A 19,803-nucleotide genomic window follows, 5' to 3' on the forward strand; every position below is an offset into this window, starting at 1 on the left:
CATATGAGCGACAGGTTTTCTTCTTTTTTTTTTTTTTGCAAGACATTTTTTGATTTTGTATCGCGACGGCCGGGTCGCGTGAGTTCAGCCAATGAGGGCGAACCGCTCATGTGACATCATGGACGCGCCTCCGGCATGCCTCACAGGCCACAAGATCGCTTGGCCGACAAGCTCGCATGACGTCACGCGCTCCGGCACGCAAAGCCTCAGCCTAAAGCTGTAAGTAAAACTACGATGCACTTTGAAACTCGAGGTGTTGCATAAATACACATAATGTGGTTGTTATACAAAGCAGTGCGGAAATATGTTAGCTTTTTCCCCCCAATATCTGCAGATTTCTGACAAATCTCCAAGCATTTAGTGAATAAAACAACACGCAGGGTGTTTGACGGACATTCGGAACCTACAAAAAAAATCCCAGTACTTTTCTGTGGTTATGTATATGGTGAACACTTATTCCAGCGAGGGACTTACCACTTGCCTTGGCCTCTGAGTAGGATGGACTCTCCTCAAAAGTGAAGATGGGCGGGACGCAGGCGGAAGAGGCGACGCTCTGTCCCAGGTATGAAGGGTAATAGGAGTGCATCCTGTACTGAGAGCTTGTGCTGTGTCCAGACAAACGATTCTCGCTGCTCTTCATCTGTCCAATGCACAAAGACAAAAGCCGAGTTAGCTAAATAATGACAAGGACCCACATTTTTCCCGGCCACAAAATGATATGCAACCTGAAAGTAAACTGATAAAACTGTGCGCAGGACGAACCCAGAATGGACCCAATAACGAGGGCGCGTTTCAAAGGGCATAACGCAATGAAGATGGACACCTTAAAAAAAAAAGACCATAAGTGCATGGCCACTGACGACTACAGAAGAGTATGGCGATTCCAATTGTTGTATCATCTGAAGGAGACAACGGCGCTTGCATACATCTGATAATTCGCAAGTCTCTTCACAGACAGTTTTGTTTTTCTGTCTTGTTACTTCAGACTCTCAACGCTTCCAGCTACCCCTGAAAACAGGATCTAAGCCCATTTTCTACAACAGACATGTCAATTAGCTGTAATGATTGATTGTAGATTACATTTATTGAAATATATTGTTCACTGTAAAATATTTCAAAACACACTAAAAGCAGGCGATATGTTTTGGCAATGACATTTTTTTTAAAACATAGGATTGAAGCAGTGGGTCTCCAGAGCTGAGCCCCATTCATTTCAGCTCTGGGGACCCCCTGCTTCCGGAGATACCTCCTTAGGGGGGTTGCCGGTATCCGCTCTGCTCGTTCATGCAATAGCGCTGTCTCAAAGCTCCCGCGCCTGCGGGCCAATAGGAACCCTTGATGACATCAGGTTCCGCTTCCTATTGGCCCACATGACACGGGGGGCTTTAAACTTTGCCTAGATGCTGGCACCCACTTCAGAGGTCTGTAACTCGGGAAGCAGGGACTGAAATGAATGGGGTTCAGCTTAGGAGACTCCCTGCTTCAATCTTATGTAATAATAAATAAATAAAAACAGTAATTAAAAAAAAAAGCCCATGAATTGCTTCTTTAAAGGCAGGAGGGCCCAGCAACGCACTGGTGTGCCAAAAACGGGTAGTCTTAGGTTACAAATATGCAAACAGAGCACTGCAACAATAATAATGTGCTTGCTTCAGCAAATGTTATCATCCTTAAAATCAACAATGTCACTTTGGGGGGTGAGGGGGGTTCTTTGGAATTATAAACTGTGCTCATGCGCAGTGTCAGATAAGAGGCCCACGCAATGGTCCTGGAGGCACAGATAGTAGTTGTCAAAGGCAAATGCCCCAGAAGATGGGTGAAGTCTGGAGAACAATGTACTGCAGTTGGAAACATTCAGTCTGGAAACAGTGAAACTCCACTGAATTCCATATGGCCAGTAGTCCAAAAACAAAAGTGCTATTATCTAGTTGTTTCAGCTCACTGGCATGTATGTAGCATATTTCTTGGCTCGGCTCTTTACCCCACGACTAGACTGCCCATTGTCTGTTAATTCCTACTTTTCTTTAAAAACCCCTCTCAAGATGTTACATCCTTGTGCAGGTTGAAGTGCAGCTCAAGAAAGGAAAAATAAATAAATAAAACAAGCCGCGACATCCGTTCTGCAAAAAAAATGGGAAAACTGGAATGGAAAAAAATAATTGGAAATGAAATAAAAAGTGAAATGCAAACTGACACAGTAATTGAAAAAAAAACCCCACTGGGATTTAAGTAAATTAGGAAGCTAGGAAGCCTAAAAACTAAACAGAGCAGTCGTTTTTCTGAAGGATGTGTTTATGGGGATATGAGTATATTAATAACAATTTTATTCCATGGATTATATCTCTAAAGTACTTTAGCATAAAGAAAGCACAAAAACAATAGTGGGTAGTGCAGGAAACAAATAATGTATGAAAATAGTATATCAAACGTAAAGATTTTTTTTTTAATATGGCAGTACACTTTCAGAGGTTCAGTGGCATTTGTTTCTTGTAAAAAAAAAATCTATGTTTAAGCATATTCAATTATTTCTGAATGTCCCCCACCCCCCTTAAAAATGGGTCCTATTTTCCTCACCCAGCTGGGATACTTTTCATTGTGACATTCTCCGCTTGCTTGCAGTTTTCCTGAAATAATATTACTCGCTTGGCATCTTCACAAATGTGCTCCCTTGCCTTTTTTTTATTTAAATAAGAACTCAGGTTTGTTCACGGCTATATTCTTTCCTGAGAACGAGTCCTATTTAGCCTTTAAACATGCACGTAATTTGTCCTATGTCTTATAGCGTTTTTTTGGCAGTTAGATTGTATTTCTTATTTGTTTCACAAATTAGCAAAACCCAACATGTGTTAAACTAGGTAACAATTCCTAAATTGATCTGTAATGTGTTGCATGGGTGTGTCCTTTCATGCACACTGCAATAACAAATAATGTGAGAGAGCGTGGTGTTCAGGGGGTTAAAAAAAAATGCTGGGTGTCAGTGCTGCTAAGTCCCAATCCCTAGATCCATATGGTAACATAACAAAATAAATGTATTATTCACATACTAAATATCCCAACGTTTCAATCCCTCAGAGTCCCGAGGAAGGCCCCCGGTAAAGGGGTTAAAACATTGGATATTTAATATGCGAGTAATATTCATTTTGTGTTCTGTACTATATTTTGGGAGGGCTGCTGCATTTTACCCCTAACCTTACTGCAATAACACTGCATGTCGCTGACTCTTCCCCTCCAGAAGAATATTACAGCCGTTTGTAGTAAGCCTGGGGCACGTCTTGCGGCATTAAGAAGGGAGGACAGACGAGACACGGGCTTGAATCATTGCCATCCTGGCTTGGCTGTTAAAGGAAACATCTATATCTGTCCTGGGTTGATAGACATACTTAATTAACCTCTGCTATTCTGTTCCCAGCTACTCTTTTAGACAAAAGCACTGACCCATAAACAATATGTTGCCATCTGAATCTCAAACTGCGGTGACATGAAGAGATATAGCCCTATCAGCACTATTGGAAAAAATAAACCTCTTATATTATCTCCTCCGAGAAATATAGGTTCTGGTCATGTCACACATGAGCTGTCAGAAACATTACGATACTTTTAGCATAAATCTGCAGTGTGGAGGGCATTCTAACTATGACTTCTAAAGGCAAGTTCACCCAGATTGCCTGCACTGCATATTCCTAGTCTATACAGCAATCTGCTGTAATATTCTGTTCCTAGTGTTCAGAGTTCGCCACATATGCTGTAGCGGTGTTGAAGTTCTAGACTCGAATGAATACATCCACGTAACACCTTCCAGGTCATTTCACCATTGATTCCTAATTGAAAACATGTTTGGATTTGCAAATTTGTATAGAAAAATGAAACCAAACTGCAACCCCCCTCTCTGCGCCTCCCCTCCCCCCCACTATGGGAAAAAAAGACAATTATACAGTGTATGTTGCTTATGTCAAAGGGCTAATTAGGGTTCAGTTGCCTGTAGTCCAATTTGTATCCTATATCCTTTATGTTCATGTAAGAGGAAATCACTGTAGTGGTATCATTTTCTTTTCAGTGTTCCACAACATAAATCGTTCTATTTTTATGCCTTTCTTTTGTTCATTTGTTTTTCTAATAGGCAAATATGTTTATATATTAATCCAGAGGTAACATTCATTTTTAGTTCTGTTTTTGGTTCAGCCATTGAGAAGATACTGAAAAAAATAAAATGATAATAGAGAATGCGTGTGTAATAATAAAGCATGTATTATCCTTTCCCCTAAAAAAGAACTTTGCATGCTTTATTAATAATGTTGTTTATTTATGTATAGATGGGGTCAGATTTAAGATACTGTAATACGAAACAAATAACATACAAAATGTTACCTACCCAGCTAAAAAATAAATAAAAGCGGACCAATTCCATGGTGAAAAAGACATCAGGTGTTACGTTTTAGAATTACAGCCATGTGTTAGCTCTGCGGTTCAAAAAATTAACAATATAAATAAGGTACAGTATATCTCATTGACCTCAGTGTTAATCAGCTTTAATGATTCAGTTGTAGGGTCGGGATGGGAAATATCACACTTTTGTATCGTAGTGTTTATGTAATAGGATTTCTTACAAAACCTTGTGTCAGAAAATGATTTACCTTCAGGTACCAAAAGGTGTTAACGTACAATATAAACACCCTATCTATATATATAAAACTGAAATGTTTGTCTGTCAGGATGTTTGTCTGTGGGTTTGTGCGTTTTCTGATTGGTTGGCGGCCGGCCACACCTTTCGCTGGCACGCTCTTCCATTGGCTATGGGGCGGGGTTTGCGGGGCGGGGTCACGTCACAAACAGGGGCTCACAGGCAATCTTCCATCCTCCTCAATTGCCGCTTCTCCTCCTCACTGCTCGGACCACCAGGTAACCTCTCCCGGGCGCTTCTCCTCCTCACCCCGCGGGCCCCGTACTATACACACCGCTGGGAGCGGTGGGGACGGGGGGAAGAAGCCCCAGGGACCGGGGTTGGGGGGGTGAACGAGCGCCCGGGGACAGGGGGGACGGACGAGTGCCGGGGACAGGGGGATGGAACGTGTGCCGGGGACGGGATGCAGTGATGTGAGGTGCAGGGGGGGAAACTGATGAGGGGTGCAAGGGGGGAGAGTAATGTAGGGTGTAGGGGGAGAGTAATGTGGGGTGCAGAGGGGGATAGTGCTGTCAGGTGTAGGGGGGGGCAGGGATGTCCGGTGCATGGGGGGGGAGTGATGTGAGGTGCAGGGGGGGGGGGGAGAGTGATGTGAGGTGCAGGGGGGGGGGTGAATGATGTGACGTGCAGGGGGGGGTGAGTGATGTGAGGTGCAGGAGAGGGGTGAGTGATGTGAGGTGCCGGTGGGAACGTGATGTGAGGTGCAGGGGGTGGGAGTGATGTGAGGTGCATGGGGGGGAGAGAGATGTAAGGTACAGAGGGGGGAGAGTGATGTGAGGTACAGGGGGAGAGTGATGTGAGGTACAGGGGGGAGAGTGGTGTGCAGTGCAGGGGGGGAGTAATGTGAGGTGCAGGGGGGGAGAGTGATGTGAGGGAAAGGGGGGGAGAGTGATGTGAGGTGCAGGGGGGGAGAGTGATGTGAGGTGCAGGGGTGTGAGAGTGATGTGTAGAGCTGTGAAGGGGGGGAATGGAGCTTAAGGGGGGGAGGGGGTGAACGGAGCTGTGACCGGCGGGGGCCCGCAGCTGTGAACGATGGGGGGGAAAGGACCTGTGAGCAGTGGAGGAACGCAGCTGTGAACGAGGGGGTGGGGGGAACGGAGCTGTGACCGGCGGGGGCCCGCAGCTGTGAACGATGGGGGGGAAAGGACCTGTGAGCAGTGGAGGAACGCAGCTGTGAACGAGGGGGTGGGGGGAACGGAACTGTGCAAGGTGGGGTGGATGGAGCTGTGAAGGGGGGGAAGGAGTTGTGAAGGGGAAGAGAGGTGTGAAGGGGGGAACACAGCTGTGAAGGGGGGGAATCGGGGATGTTAACGGGGGGGGGGGGCGGCGAGCTGGGAAAGGGGGGGGGGAATGGAGCTGTGAACGGGGGAGGGGAGCGGAGACAGAGGGGGAGCGGGAAAATCAAATCCCAGGCAACGCCGGGTATCTCAGCTAGTAAGTAATAAACAAAAAGCATAACAGCCATATACAGAGGTAGCAGGCGTTATTACCCTTGTTAACGCAAGTAAACGCACACAATTAAATCTCCTTACCAGGTGTTTTCAATAGAACTGCTATGAAATAATACGCCAGCATTAAGGAAATGCTAACCGGGTGCGATAACGTCTGCTACATCTATATGCAAACATTAACCACTTAGTAGCCCAAGAGGACACCTAGTCCTGGCTTGATCGTGACTAGATAGCCACTTGGGCTACTATGGGCGTAATATATTCATATATTCTACATTGTTAATATGTATTGTTATCACCTATTCTAGGTTGGCCAGTCTTCGCTTGTCTATGTATACAGTGACCATTATATGCATAAGTAAACGAGCCAAATGCTAGCCAGGGGTAGATTAAAAAATTGGCAATATTTTGTGGCAGTAGCCAGATCTCAGAGTTTAGTGAATAGCATGTGAATAAGTAATTTGGTGCTAACTGCTATATGCTCTGTTAAAAATCACATTAGCACAAACCACCGCTAAAAAAAGTCTGTATCTCTGCTTTAGCACTTACGATATGGCTTTAGTGAATAGGTCGATAAATAAAAATGAAATTGAGTATACTGATAATGCCGATTTCCATTTATGGACCTTTAATGAATCTAGGCCATGGACCCCAATGGCTGCAACTGAAGCTAATACAGCACCATATTTATTAAAGAAAAGGTATCCTATATAAAAACAAAAGCTAGCCGCCCCTCCTTCCTTTGCCGGAGTACAACTATTGGGTTCTGTATCTAGAGAGGAATGTGAGACAGAGTAACTGATATGCAGTACAGGCATACCCCGCTTTAACATACGCAATGGGACCGGAGCATGTATGTAAAGTGACAATGTACTTAAAGTGAAGCATTACCTTTTTTCCACTTTACAATGCATGTACTGTACTGCAAACATCATATATGTGCATAACTGGTGTAAATAATGCATTTGTAACCAAAATAAATACAGTAGGGTTTATTCAAATAAAATGAATGGGAGCAAGCAAGGAGGTGAGAGGCGCGCACGCGGGTCAGTACTGTATAGCAGCTCTCTCCTGTCTCTCTCCTTCTCGCAGTCTCTCTCTCTCCTTCTCTCTCAGTCAGTCACGCACTCTCTCTCACTCAGTCAGTCACGCACTCTCTCTCACTCAGTCAGTCACGCACTCTCACTCACTCAGTCACACACACACACTCAGTCACACACACACACACACACAGTCACACACACACTCAGTCACACACACACACACACACACACACACACACACACACACACACACACACACACACACACACACACACACACACACACACACACACACACACACACACAGTCACACACTTGCACACAGTCACACACACGCACTCAGTCACACACACGCATTCAGTCACACACACGCATTCAGTCACACACACGCACAGTCACACACTGTCACTCAGTCACACACACACACACACACACACACACACACTCAGTCACACACTGTCACTCAGTCACACACACACTCAGTCAGTCAAACACACACACTCAGTCACACACACACAAAGTCACAAACTGTCACTCAGTCACCCACTGTCACTCAGTCACACACACACAGTCACACACTGTCACTCAGTCACACACACACACACACACTCAGTCACACACACACAAGCAAAGATTGCAGCAGAAGATCTTCTCCTTCCCGTTGCTCCGTAGCTCTGTAGTTCACATGCAAAGTTTCGCAGCAGGCAAGAGCGAGCTCTGAGGAGGGAGGAGGGGGGAGGAGAGCGGAGGGAGCAGAGCCAGGGGCTGCAGTGAGTGCGGGCGGAATCACTGGTTTAGCTGCTGATTTATGGAGCGGGAGTGCAGGGGAAACGGAGACAGATGAGAGGGCAGAGGGAACGGGGAGATCGAGCGCACCATAATAGGGACAAGCATGAAAGAGGTTGCGGGATTGTTGAGGTGCGCACGCCGCCACCGCATGCGCACGCCGCCCCCTGTTGTCCGTACTCGCGAAGCATGCGTACGTACACAGGGGTATGGTGCAACTAAAAATAAATGTACGTACTTGCGAGTGTACGTAAAACGGGGTATGCCTGTATACAGCAGCTGAGCATAACTAAGCGCTGAGCCAGCCGGTGAGCCGGCAATTAGCGCCGGAAAGCTAAGAAGGAGGTGCACAGACAGCAAGCAGTGAGGAAAGAAGCAGGGCGGACTGAAAACCGCCACAGAGGATGCCAGCAGGTAAGGGGCAGCAGAGGGACGTGAAGCCCTATCCTGTGGCCCAAAAATTGGAACCTCTTGTGGGATGAGGAGGTATTTAGGGGGTTACAAGGAAGCAGGCAGGGGATTAGCAAATATTATGTCCACAGGACCTGGAGTCCTCATGTTACCTGTTCTCTTTACTGTTACCCCCATGTATTGCTAAGGTAATATAAATGCTGGCATTGAGATGTGTAACAGGGACATATCCCTGTTTAAATAAAGCAGCCTCAGAACTCTGAGAATCCAGCAGACAGATAGTTAATTGCAGCCACTCAATTAACTAGTCTCCTCCTGGACTAATGAGAGCTCTGTAAAAAGCCTCATGTGAGACACAGGAGAGAGATTCCTTAGCTCACATTTGGGCTGACAGAAGGAGAGCAGAGAAGCCTGCACACAGACACTGTCTTGAGCACAAAGGGTGTGCTGAGATCAAGACACCAAGACATCCAGAGACCTATATTTCCTGGACAGAGGACCCAGGAACCTGCCAGAGACTGACATGGAGGGCCACCTGCTTAAGGTACCTCCTGAGACTTTGGGGTGATAGGCTGGTAATGGGAATATCCCTCCAGTCCTGCAGATAGGGTCTGGGGAAGTAAGTTAGCCCTTACAAAGGGATAGAGGTTGGTTATTTTGTTGTTTTTGTATGTTTTGCCTGGATAAAGGAACAGGCTCAATAAAGCCAAGATATTATTTCACCCAAATCTGTCTCCATTATATGTACCTCTGCACACATCTCTTACAAGAGGGTTAACTATCTACTGCAATTCTTTATCACCAGACTTTGATAAACAGGTACCAGTGATATATGGTACGGACGTCACTGCTTCAAGAAGCTTTCACGCTAAAAGAAAGGCACACGCTGAAACCCAAGGTTAAGTGCGGTTATGGGGTGCCCCTCTGCCTGGGATGTGGAAGTGTAAAGATACGGGAAATCTGTCCTTATTTTCAGTCTTTCCAACGATTTAACCTTAGCTCTTCTGCGCACTAATCTATTGCTTGGAGGGTTCTTAGTAGGAGCAAGTGGGCACGGTTATTCATACATTACCACAACTCAAAACCTAACAAAAGGCCAGGACTATAATCACAAATGCTATGCAAATTCGACATTTGTGGCTCTCAGAAGCAGTGAGCTAAAAATAATTTGATCAAATATTGTAGACAGGCAGCATTATACAGTTATATTTCTGCCCATGAATTTGGAATAAACATTATCACAAATGGTTTGTCTTATAAATCCTTTTGCAATGAATTGTTTAGGGCAAGCAGCTGTAATAAATCATTTCAGGATTATCCATCTCATTTTAGTGACTATACATAACTTATTTGTCTTTTTTTGCCGTTAAGGAGCAGTAACTTCATCTTTTTCTAACCAAGCTGCTAGAGGGAAGGATGGGAAAAGAAAACAAAATCCAGATAAGAAGCACATACGGAAACCCTCCCTGTAAAATATACTTAACAAGCTGATATTGAATACTACCCGATACATTCAGTCTTCTAAAGTTAGAGACTGGGAACTCTTAGGACTGGGAACTCTGAGGACTGGGAACTCTTAGGACTGGGAACTCTGAGGACTGGGAACTCTTAGGACTGGGAACTCTGAGGACTGGGAACGCTGAGGACTGGGAACTCTGAGGACTGGGAACTCTGAGGACTGGGAACGCTGAGGACTGGGAACGCTGAGGACTGGGAACGCTGAGGACTGGGAACGCTGAGGACTGAGAACTCTGAGGTCTGGGAACTCTGAGGACTGGGAACTCTGAGGACTGGGAACTCTGAGGACTGGGAATCTGAGGACTGGGAACTCTGAGGACTGGGAACTCTGAGGACTGGGAACTCTGAGGACTGGGAACTCTGAGGACTGGGAATCTGAGGACTGGGAACTCTGAGGACTGGGAATCTGAGGACTGGGAACTATGGTTTAAGGTGTTTATTTAGCCGTGCAAAACATTCTGTCCAGCTGCCACTTTCTGTCCTCCTACCCGTACTCTGAGAATGACAACCTCATTCCCGGCAACCTCAGACAAGGGGACCAACGCCAATAATATCACAGGATGTCATGGGGCCAACCTCTTGGATCCATGGCCGAGCTCATTGAGCAGTGACAGTGGGAAACCTACATGTCTGCTAGTGTGATTTAATCAAGATTGTGTAATCTTGTAGCTTCAAAAGTCTCCACCAAGATGACCACGATAGAGAATGCAGCAAACACGTCACCTTATGGAAATCTAGCATGTGGACTTTATTGTGGGGTGGGGTGGGGTTATGTATCAAGGCAAAACTGGTGCAAAAAATCTGCACTGTATGTATCAAAAAAAATTATATTGATTTCAATTACACTTTTTCATTGATACATATTCCATAGATATTACCCCTTCCCCTAATGCACCATGTTTGATCTGCATTACAATGCCTCATGTTACTAAACTGGAGTGAAAGGGCATAACAAAGGGGTTCAAGTGCTTTTGAGACCAGCAGAAGAGTCCAGTTATAAAAATAGCATTGGCAAGACGGACTATGTAGACTTTACAAAGAATTAGCACATATTTCCCTTGAAAACAACCACTAGTCTTTAATGGGGCCACACAAGACTTGTCAGAAAATGTAATCTAAAGGGGGGGGGGGGTTGTTATAAAAGCAATGTTGGTGCAAAACCAGGACATTATCACCCTACACTATGTATCTAAGTATTTTGCTAGAATTTCCCCCTCTCTGCCTAGCTTGCTGCATGGGCAGGGTCAGTTACATGCTTATAACACAGATTATAACGAGATAACACTCTTCTTGCCTCTTGTTTGCCTGCAAAAATCCTCCACATCTGAATTGGTGTAGACCCCAAGGTCTGCATCCGATGTAAGAAACGGTTCTTACACGTGCCGCTGCTCTGCTCCAAAAAACAGCCGTGCGTCTACACACACTTTTTTTTTCTACTCCGGTACATAGACCCCCATATATTCAAATTGCAACCACACTCTGCAATATCACTGTGCTCCACAACGAGGAGCAATGCTGGAGACTACCGTGCCACTGTTAGGGCGTTGTGACTCCCTGGTGGGATAACTAAATAAATACATTTATATAAGCAAAAAAAGGAAAATAACATTGAAGTTTTCACATACAAAAATACCAAGAAAAGAGGAGTACAGCACAAATTCAATTCAATTGGGTCAAGACAAAAGTGGTGCAATTATGGTGCACAAAAATCTGCCCAAGGTTTATCAAATATCAACATTTTTTTTACTTGATAAATCTGGTGCCATTTTTTGCCCCAGAATTGCACCACTTTAGCCTTGATATATGAACCGCAAAGTATTTCAATGTGCTGAGCACAATTAACATGGTTGCTATCCTCCAATGTAACCCAAGGTGCTAAACAGCAGCTTTCCCTTAGGTATTGGCAGGTATAAGGATCATGACTTGCCAGCTGACCTCTACTGCCCCCTCCAAGGTGTCCGCTCAAGCTGCTGGGACGGCAGACTACACCTTTCCCAAATCTGTGCTGTAAATGAGGTCAGTGGCGTCCTGGCTCCAGGCAGCATTCAAGCATGCCGACTCCCTGTGGCTTCCTGTTGCCTCTTGTAGAACCCATGCCGGAGACCAGGGCACTATAAGATGCTATGTTTCATGGCTTAATATGGTCCTTTACTCCCCTGTGATGTACTCTACGGTGTAAGGCAAGGGAGAGGAAGCTACGGGGGGTGAGGGGGGGGATAGTTTTGTGACTTTTGCTGTAGTTTCTCCCCAGAAAATAGAATAAGCTGTTCCCCCTAAATGGTATATATGAGACTGGGATGCAGAAAAAGACGTAGAAGACTTTAAAGGCTCTGGTAGGGTCCAGGTTGTAGGATATGGTAGAGCCAATCGGGGTAATTCATTAAAGAGCCAGAGTCCCGATTTAGCACTTCCGCTCAAACACTACCATCGACACTAAGGAGAGATTATGTGCGTTTGTGTTGAATCAGCACTATCGAACTTTAATTAATTTACCCAATCTGAGTGCTGGAAGGTTTAATGTTGCAGGCAAGCATTGCTGGTAAATGCTTGGTTTTGGTAGCTACAGGTAGGAGCCAGGTTACTGGGGTTACAGGTAGGAGCTGGGTTACAGGTAGGAGCCAGGTTACTGGGGTTACAGGTAGGACCTGGGTTACAGGTAGGAGCAGGGTTACAGGTACAAGCAGGGTTACAGGTAGGAGCCGTGTTACTGGGGTTACAGGTAGGAGCCGGGTTACTGGGGTTACAGGTAGGAGCCGGGTTACTGGGGTTACAGGTACAAGCAGGGTTACAGGTAGGAGCAGGGTTACAGGTACAAGCAGGGTTACAGGTAGGAGCCGTGTTACTGGGGTTACAGGTAGGAGCCGGGTTACTGGGGTTACAGGTAGGAGCCGGGTTACTGGGGTTACAGGTACAAGCAGGGTTACAGGTAGGAGCAGGGTTACAGGTACAAGCAGGGTTACAGGTAGGAGCCGTGTTACTGGGGTTACAGGTAGGAGCCAGGTTACTGGGGTTAGAGGTCGGAGCCAGGTTACTGGGGTTACAGGTAGGAGCCAGGTTACTGGGGTTACAGGTAGGAGCCAGGTTACTGGGGTTAGAGGTCGGAGCCAGGTTACTGGGGTTACAGGTAGGAGCCAGGTTACTGGGGTTACAGGTAGGAGCAGGGTTACTGGTAGGAGCCAGGTTACTGGGGTTACAGGTAGGAGCAGGGTTACTGGTAGGAGCCAGGTTACTGGGGTTACAGGTAGGAACCGGGTTACAGGGGTTACAGGTAGGAGCCAGGTTACTGGGGTTACAGGTAGGAGCTGGATTACAGGTAGGAGCAGGGTTACAGGTACAAGCAGGGTTACAGGTACAAGCAGAGTTACAGGTAGGAGCCGTGTTACTGGGGTTACAGGTAGGAGCCAGGTTACTGGGGTTAGAGGTCGGAGCCAGGTTACTGGGGTTACAGGTAGGAGCCAGGTTACTGGGGTTACAGGTAGGAGCCGGGTTACTGGGGTTACAGGTAGGAGCCAGGTTACTGGGGTTATAGGTCGGAGCCAGGTTACTGGGGTTACAGGTAGGAGCCAGGTTACTGGTAGGAGCCAGGTTACTGGGATTACAGGTAGGAGCAGGGTTACTGGTAGGAGCCAGGTTACTGGGATTACAGGTAGGAGCCGGGTTACAGGTAGGAGCCGGGTTACTGGGGTTACAGGTAGGAGCAGGGTTACAGGTAGGAGCAGGGTTACAGGTAGGAGCCGGGTTACTGGGGTTACAGGTAGGAGCCAGGTTACTGGTAGGAGCCAGGTTACTGGGATTACAGGTAGGAGCAGGGTTACTGGTAGGAGCCAGGTTACTGGGATTACAGGTAGGAGCCGGGTTACAGGTAGGAGCCGGGTTACTGGGGTTACAGGTAGGAGCCAGGTTACTGGGGTTATAGGTCGGAGCCAGGTTACTGGTGTTACAGGTAGGAGCCAGGTTACTGGTAGGAGCCAGGTTACTGGGGTTACAGGTAGGAACCGGGTTACAGGTAGGAGCCGGGTTACTGGGGTTACAGGTAGGAGCCGGGTTACTGGGGTTACAGGTACAGTAGGAGCCAGGTTACTGGGGTTACAGGTAGGAACCGGGTTACAGGTAGGAGCCGGGTTACTGGGGTTACAGGTAGGAGCCGGGTTACTGGGGTTACAGGTAGGAGCCAGGTTACTGGGGTTACAGGTAGGAGCTGGGTTACAGGTAGGAGCAGGGTTACAGGTACTAGCAGGGTTACAGGTACAAGCAGGGTTACAGGTAGGAGCCGTGTTACTGGGGTTACAGGTAGGAGCCGGGTTACTGGGGTTAGAGGTCGGAGCCAGGTTACTGGGGTTACAGGTAGGAGCCAGGTTACTGGGGTTACAGGTAGGAGCTGGGTTACAGGTAGGAGCAGGGTTACAGGTACAAGCAGGGTTACAGGTAGGAGCCAGGTTACTGGGGTTACAGGTAGGAGCCGGGTTACTGGGGTTACAGGTAGGAGCCAGGTTACTGGGGTTACAGGTAGGAGCCGGGTTACTGGGGTTACAGGTAGAAGCCGGGTTACTGGGGTTACAGTTAGGAGCTGGGTTACAGGTAGGAGCCAGGTTACTGGGGTTAGAGGTCGGAGCCAGGTTACTGGGGTTACAGGTAGGAGCCAGGTTTCTGGGGTTACAGGTAGGAGCCGGGTTACAGGTAGGAGCCAGGTTACTGGGGTTACAGGTAGGAGCCAGGTTACTGGGGTTACAGGTAGGAGCCGGGTTACTGGGGTTACAGGTAGGAGCCAGGTTACTGGGGTTACAGGTAGGAGCCGGGTTACTGGGGTTACAGGTAGGAGCCAGGTTACTGGGGTTACAGGTAGGAGCCGGGTTACTGGGGTTACAGGTAGGAGCCAGGTTACTGGGGTTACAGGTAGGAGCCGGGTAACTGGGGTTACAGGTAGGAGCCGGGTTACTGGGGTTACAGGTAGGAGCCAGGTTACTGGGGTTACAGGTAGGAGCCGGGTTACTGGGGTTACAGGTAGGAGCCAGGTTACTGGGGTTACAGGTAGGAGCCGGGTTACAGGTAGGAGCCGGGTTACTGGGGTTACAGGTAGGAGCCAGGTTACTGGGGTTACAGGTAGGAGCCAGGTTACTGGGGTTACAGGTAGGAGCCAGGTTACTGGGGTTACAGGTAGGAGCCAGGTTACTGGGGTTACAGGTAGGAGCCAGGTTACTGGGGTTACAGGTAGGAGCCAGGTTACTGGGGTTATAGGTCGGAGCCAGGTTACTGGGGTTACAGGTAGGAGCCAGGTTACTGGTAGGAGCCAGGTTACTGGGGTTACAGGTAGGAACCGGGTTACAGGTAGGAGCCGGGTTACTGGGGTTACAGGTAGGAGCCGGGTTACTGGGGTTACAGGTAGGAGCCAGGTTACTGGGGTTACAGGTAGGAACCGGGTTACAGGTAGGAGCCGGGTTACTGGGGTTACAGGTAGGAGCCGGGTTACTGGGGTTACAGGTAGGAGCCGGGTTACTGGGGTTACAGGTAGGAGCTGGGTTACAGGTAGGAGCAGGGTTACAGGTACAAGCAGGGTTACAGGTACAAGCAGGGTTACAGGTAGGAGCCGTGTTACTGGGGTTACAGGTAGGAGCCGGGTTACTGGGGTTAGAGGTCGGAGCCAGGTTACTGGGGTTACAGGTAGGAGCCAGGTTACTGGGGTTACAGGTAGGAGCTGGGTTACAGGTAGGAGCAGGGTTACAGGTACAAGCAGGGTTACAGGTAGGAGCCAGGTTACTGGGGTTACAGGTAGGAGCCGGGTTACTGGGGTTACAGGTAGGAGCCAGGTTACTGGGGTTACAGGTATGAGCCGGGTTACTGGGGTTACAGGTAGAAGCTGGGTTATTGGGGTTACAGTTAGGAGCTGGGTTACAGGTAGGAGCCAGGTTACTGGGGTTAGAGGTCGGAGCCAGGTTACTGGGGTTACAGGTAGGAGCCAGGTTACTGGGGTTACAGGTAGGAGCCGGGTTACAGGTAGGAGCCAGGTTACTGGGGTTACAGGTAGGAGCCAGGTTACTGGGGTTACAGGTAGGAGCCGGGTTACTGGGGTTACAGGTAGGAGCCAGGTTACTGGGGTTACAGGTAGGAGCCGGGTTACTGGGGTTACAGGTAGGAGCCAGGTTACTGGGGTTACAGGTAGGAGCCGGGTTACTGGGGTTACAGGTAGGAGCCAGGTTACTGGGGTTACAGGTAGGAGCCAGGTTACTGGGGTTACAGGTAGGAGCCGGGTTACTGGGGTTACAGGTAGGAGCCAGGTTACTGGGGTTACAGGTAGGAGCCGGGTTACTGGGGTTACAGGTAGGAGCCAGGTTACTGGGGTTACAGGTAGGAGCCGGGTTACAGGTAGGAGCCGGGTTACAGGTAGGAGCCGGGTTACTGGGGTTACAGGTAGGAGCCAGGTTACTGGGGTTACAGGTAGGAGCCAGGTTACTGGGGTTACAGGTAGGAGCCAGGTTACTGGGGTTACAGGTAGGAGCCAGGTTACTGGGGTTACAGGTAGGAGCCAGGTTACTGGGGTTACAGGTAGGAGCAGGGTTACTGGGGTTACAGGTAGGAGCAGGGTTACTGGTAGGAGCCAGGTTACTGGGGTTACAGGTAGGAGCAGGGTTATAGGTAGGAGCCAGGTTAATGCGGTTACAGGTAGGAGCCAGGTTACTGGGGTTACAGGTAGGAGCCAGGTTACTGGGGTTACAGGTAGGAGCCAGGTTACTGGGGTTACAGGTAGGAGCAGGGTTACTGGTAGGAGCCAGGTTACTGGGGTTACAGGTAGGAGCCAGGTTACTGGGGTTACAGGTAGGAGCTGGGTTACTGGGGTTACAGGTAGGAGCAGGGTTACTGGTAGGAGCACGGTTACTGGTAGGAGCCAGGATACTGGGGTTACAGGTAGGAGCAGGGTTACTGGTAGGAGCAGGGTTACTGGGGTTACAGGTAGGAGCCAGGTTACTGGGGTTACAGGTAGGAGCCAGGTTACTGGGGTTACAGGTAGGAGCCGGGTTACTGGGGTTACAGCTAGAAGCCAGGTTACTGGGGTTACAGGTAGGAGCCAGGTTACTGGTAGGAGCCAGGTAACTGGGGTTATAGGTAGGAGCAGGGTTACTGGAAGGAGCCAGGTTACTGGGGTTACAGGTAGGAGCCGGGTTACTGGGGTTACAGGTAGGAGCCGGGTTACTGGGGTTACAGGTAGGAGCCAGGTTACTGGGGTTACAGGTAGGAGCCAGGTTACTGGGGTTACAGGTAGGAGCCAGGTTACTGGGGTTACAGGTAGGAGCAGGGTTACTGGTAGGAGCCAGGTTACTGGGTATTACAGGTAGGAGCCGGGTTACTGGTCGGAGCCAGGTTACTGGGGTTACAGGTAGGAGCCAGGTTACTGGGGTTACAGGTAGGAGCCAGGTTACTGGGGTTACAGGCAGGAGCAGGGTTACTGGAAGGAGCCAGGTTACTGGGGTTACAGGTAGGAGCCGGGTTACTGGGGTTACAGGTAGGAGCCGGGTTACTGGGGTTACAGGTAGGAGCCAGGTTACTGGGGTTACAGGTAGGAGCCAGGTTACTGGGGTTACAGGTAGGAGCCAGGTTACTGGGGTTACAGGTAGGAGCCAGGTTACTGGGGTTACAGGTAGGAGCAGGGTTACTGGTAGGAGCCAGGTTACTGGGTATTACAGGTAGGAGCCGGGTTACTGGTTGGAGCCAGGTTACTGGGGTTACAGGTAGGAGCCAGGTTACTGGGGTTACAGGTAGGAGCCGGGTTACTGGGGTTACAGGTAGGAGCCGGGTTACCGCTAGGAGCCAGGTTACTGGGGTTACAGGTAGGAGCAGGGTTACTGGTAGGAGCAGGGTCAGTGGGGTTACAGGTAGGAGCAGGGTTACTGGGGTTACAGGTAGGAGCCAGGTTACTGGGGTTACAGGTAGGAGCCGGGTTACTGGGGTTACAGGTAGGAGCCGGGTTACTGGGGTTACAGGTAGGAGCCGGGTTACAGGTAGGAGCCGGGTTACTGGGGTTACAGGTAGGAGCCAGGTTACTGGGGTTACAGGTAGGAGCCAGGTTACTGGGGTTACAGGTAGGGGCCAGGTTACTGGGGTTACAGGTAGGAGCCAGGTTACTGGGGTTACAGGTAGGAGCCAGGTTACTGGGGTTACAGGTAGGAGCCAGGTTACAGGTAGGAGCCAGGTTACTGGGGTTACAGGTAGGAGCCGTGTTACTGGGGTTACAGGTAGGAGCCGGGTTACTGGGGTTAGAGGTCGGAGCCAGGTTACTGGGGTTACAGGTAGGAGCCAGGTTACTGGGGTTACAGGTACAAGCAGGGTTACAGGTAGGAGCCAGGTTACTGGGGTTACAGGTAGGAGCCGGGTTACTGGGGTTACAGGTAGGAGCCAGGTTACTGGGGTTACAGGTAGGAGCCGGGTTACTGGGGTTACAGGTAGAAGCCGGGTTACTGGGGTTACAGTTAGGAGCTGGGTTACAGGTAGGAGCCAGGTTACTGGGGTTAGAGGTCGGAGCCAGGTTACTGGGGTTACAGGTAGGAGCCAGGTTACTGGGGTTACAGGTAGGAGCCGGGTTACAGGTAGGAGCCAGGTTACTGGGGTTACAGGTAGGAGCCAGGTTACTGGGGTTACAGGTAGGAGCCGGGTTACTGGGGTTACAGGTAGGAGCCAGGTTACTGGGGTTACAGGTAGGAGCCGGGTTACTGGGGTTACAGGTAGGAGCCAGGTTACTGGGGTTACAGGTAGGAGCCGGGTTACTGGGGTTACAGGTAGGAGCCAGGTTACTGGGGTTACAGGTAGGAGCCGGGTTACTGGGGTTACAGGTAGGAGCCAGGTTACTGGGGTTACAGGTAGGAGCCGGGTTACTGGGGTTACAGGTAGGAGCCAGGTTACTGGGGTTACAGGTAGGAGCCGGGTTACAGGTAGGAGCCGGGTTACAGGTAGGAGCCGGGTTACAGGTAGGAGCCGGGTTACAGGTAGGAGCCGGGTTACTGGGGTTACAGGTAGGAGCCGTGTTACTGGGGTTACAGGTAGGAGCCAGGTTACTGGGGTTACAGGTAGGAGCCAGGTTACTGGGGTTACAGGTAGGAGCCAGGTTACTGGGGTTACAGGTAGGAGCCAGGTTACTGGGGTTACAGGTAGGAGCCAGGTTACTGGGGTTACAGGTAGGAGCCAGGTTACTGGGGTTACAGGTAGGAGCCAGGTTACTGGGGTTACAGGTAGGAGCCAGGTTACTGGGGTTACAGGTAGGAGCCAGGTTACTGGGGTTACAGGTAGGAGCCAGGTTACTGGGGTTACAGGTAGGAGCCAGGTTACTGGGGTTACAGGTAGGAGCCAGGTTACTGGGGTTACAGGTAGGAGCCAGGTTACTGGGGTTACAGGTAGGAGCCAGGTTACTGGGGTTACAGGTAGGAGCCGGGTTACTGGGGTTACAGGTAGGAACCAGGTTACTGGGGTTACAGGTAGGAGCCGGGTTACAGGTAGGAGCCAGGTTACTGGGGTTACAGGTAGGAGCCAGGTTACTGGGGTTACAGGTAGGAGCCGGGTTACTGGGGTTACAGGTAGGAGCCAGGTTACTGGGGTTACAGGTAGGAGCCGGGTTACTGGGGTTACAGGTAGGAGCCAGGTTACTGGGGTTACAGGTAGGAGCCGGGTTACTGGGGTTACAGGTAGGAGCCAGGTTACTGGGGTTACAGGTAGGAGCCAGGTTACTGGGGTTACAGGTAGGAGCCAGGTTACTGGGGTTACAGGTAGGAGCCGGGTTACTGGGGTTACAGGTAGGAGCCAGGTTACTGGGGTTACAGGTAGGAGCCGGGTTACTGGGGTTACAGGTAGGAGCCAGGTTACTGGGGTTACAGGTAGGATCCGGGTTACAGGTAGGAGCCGGGTTACAGGTAGGAGCCGGGTTACTGGGGTTACA

The 19,803-nt window shown here is 49.4% G+C and overlaps 1 protein-coding gene across 2 annotated transcripts in view; it reads right to left on the bottom strand.

Moving 5' to 3' along the window:
• DMRT1 (doublesex and mab-3 related transcription factor 1) overlaps positions 1-19,803 on the bottom strand; it is a 199,909-nt gene that overhangs the window by 55,871 nt on the left and 124,235 nt on the right. The window contains exon 4 of one of the 2 annotated variants that reach the window (XM_075597335.1): positions 482-640. In XM_075597335.1, the coding sequence (XP_075453450.1) occupies positions 482-640 (159 nt within the window). Of the gene's footprint in view, positions 1-474; positions 641-19,803 lie in introns of both variants that reach the window. The other variant, XM_075597326.1, reaches the window with a different exon arrangement.

Source organism: Ascaphus truei, chromosome 1 (genome assembly GCF_040206685.1).
Source record: "Ascaphus truei isolate aAscTru1 chromosome 1, aAscTru1.hap1, whole genome shotgun sequence".
In the NCBI taxonomy this organism is placed as follows: domain Eukaryota; kingdom Metazoa; phylum Chordata; class Amphibia; order Anura; family Ascaphidae; genus Ascaphus; species Ascaphus truei.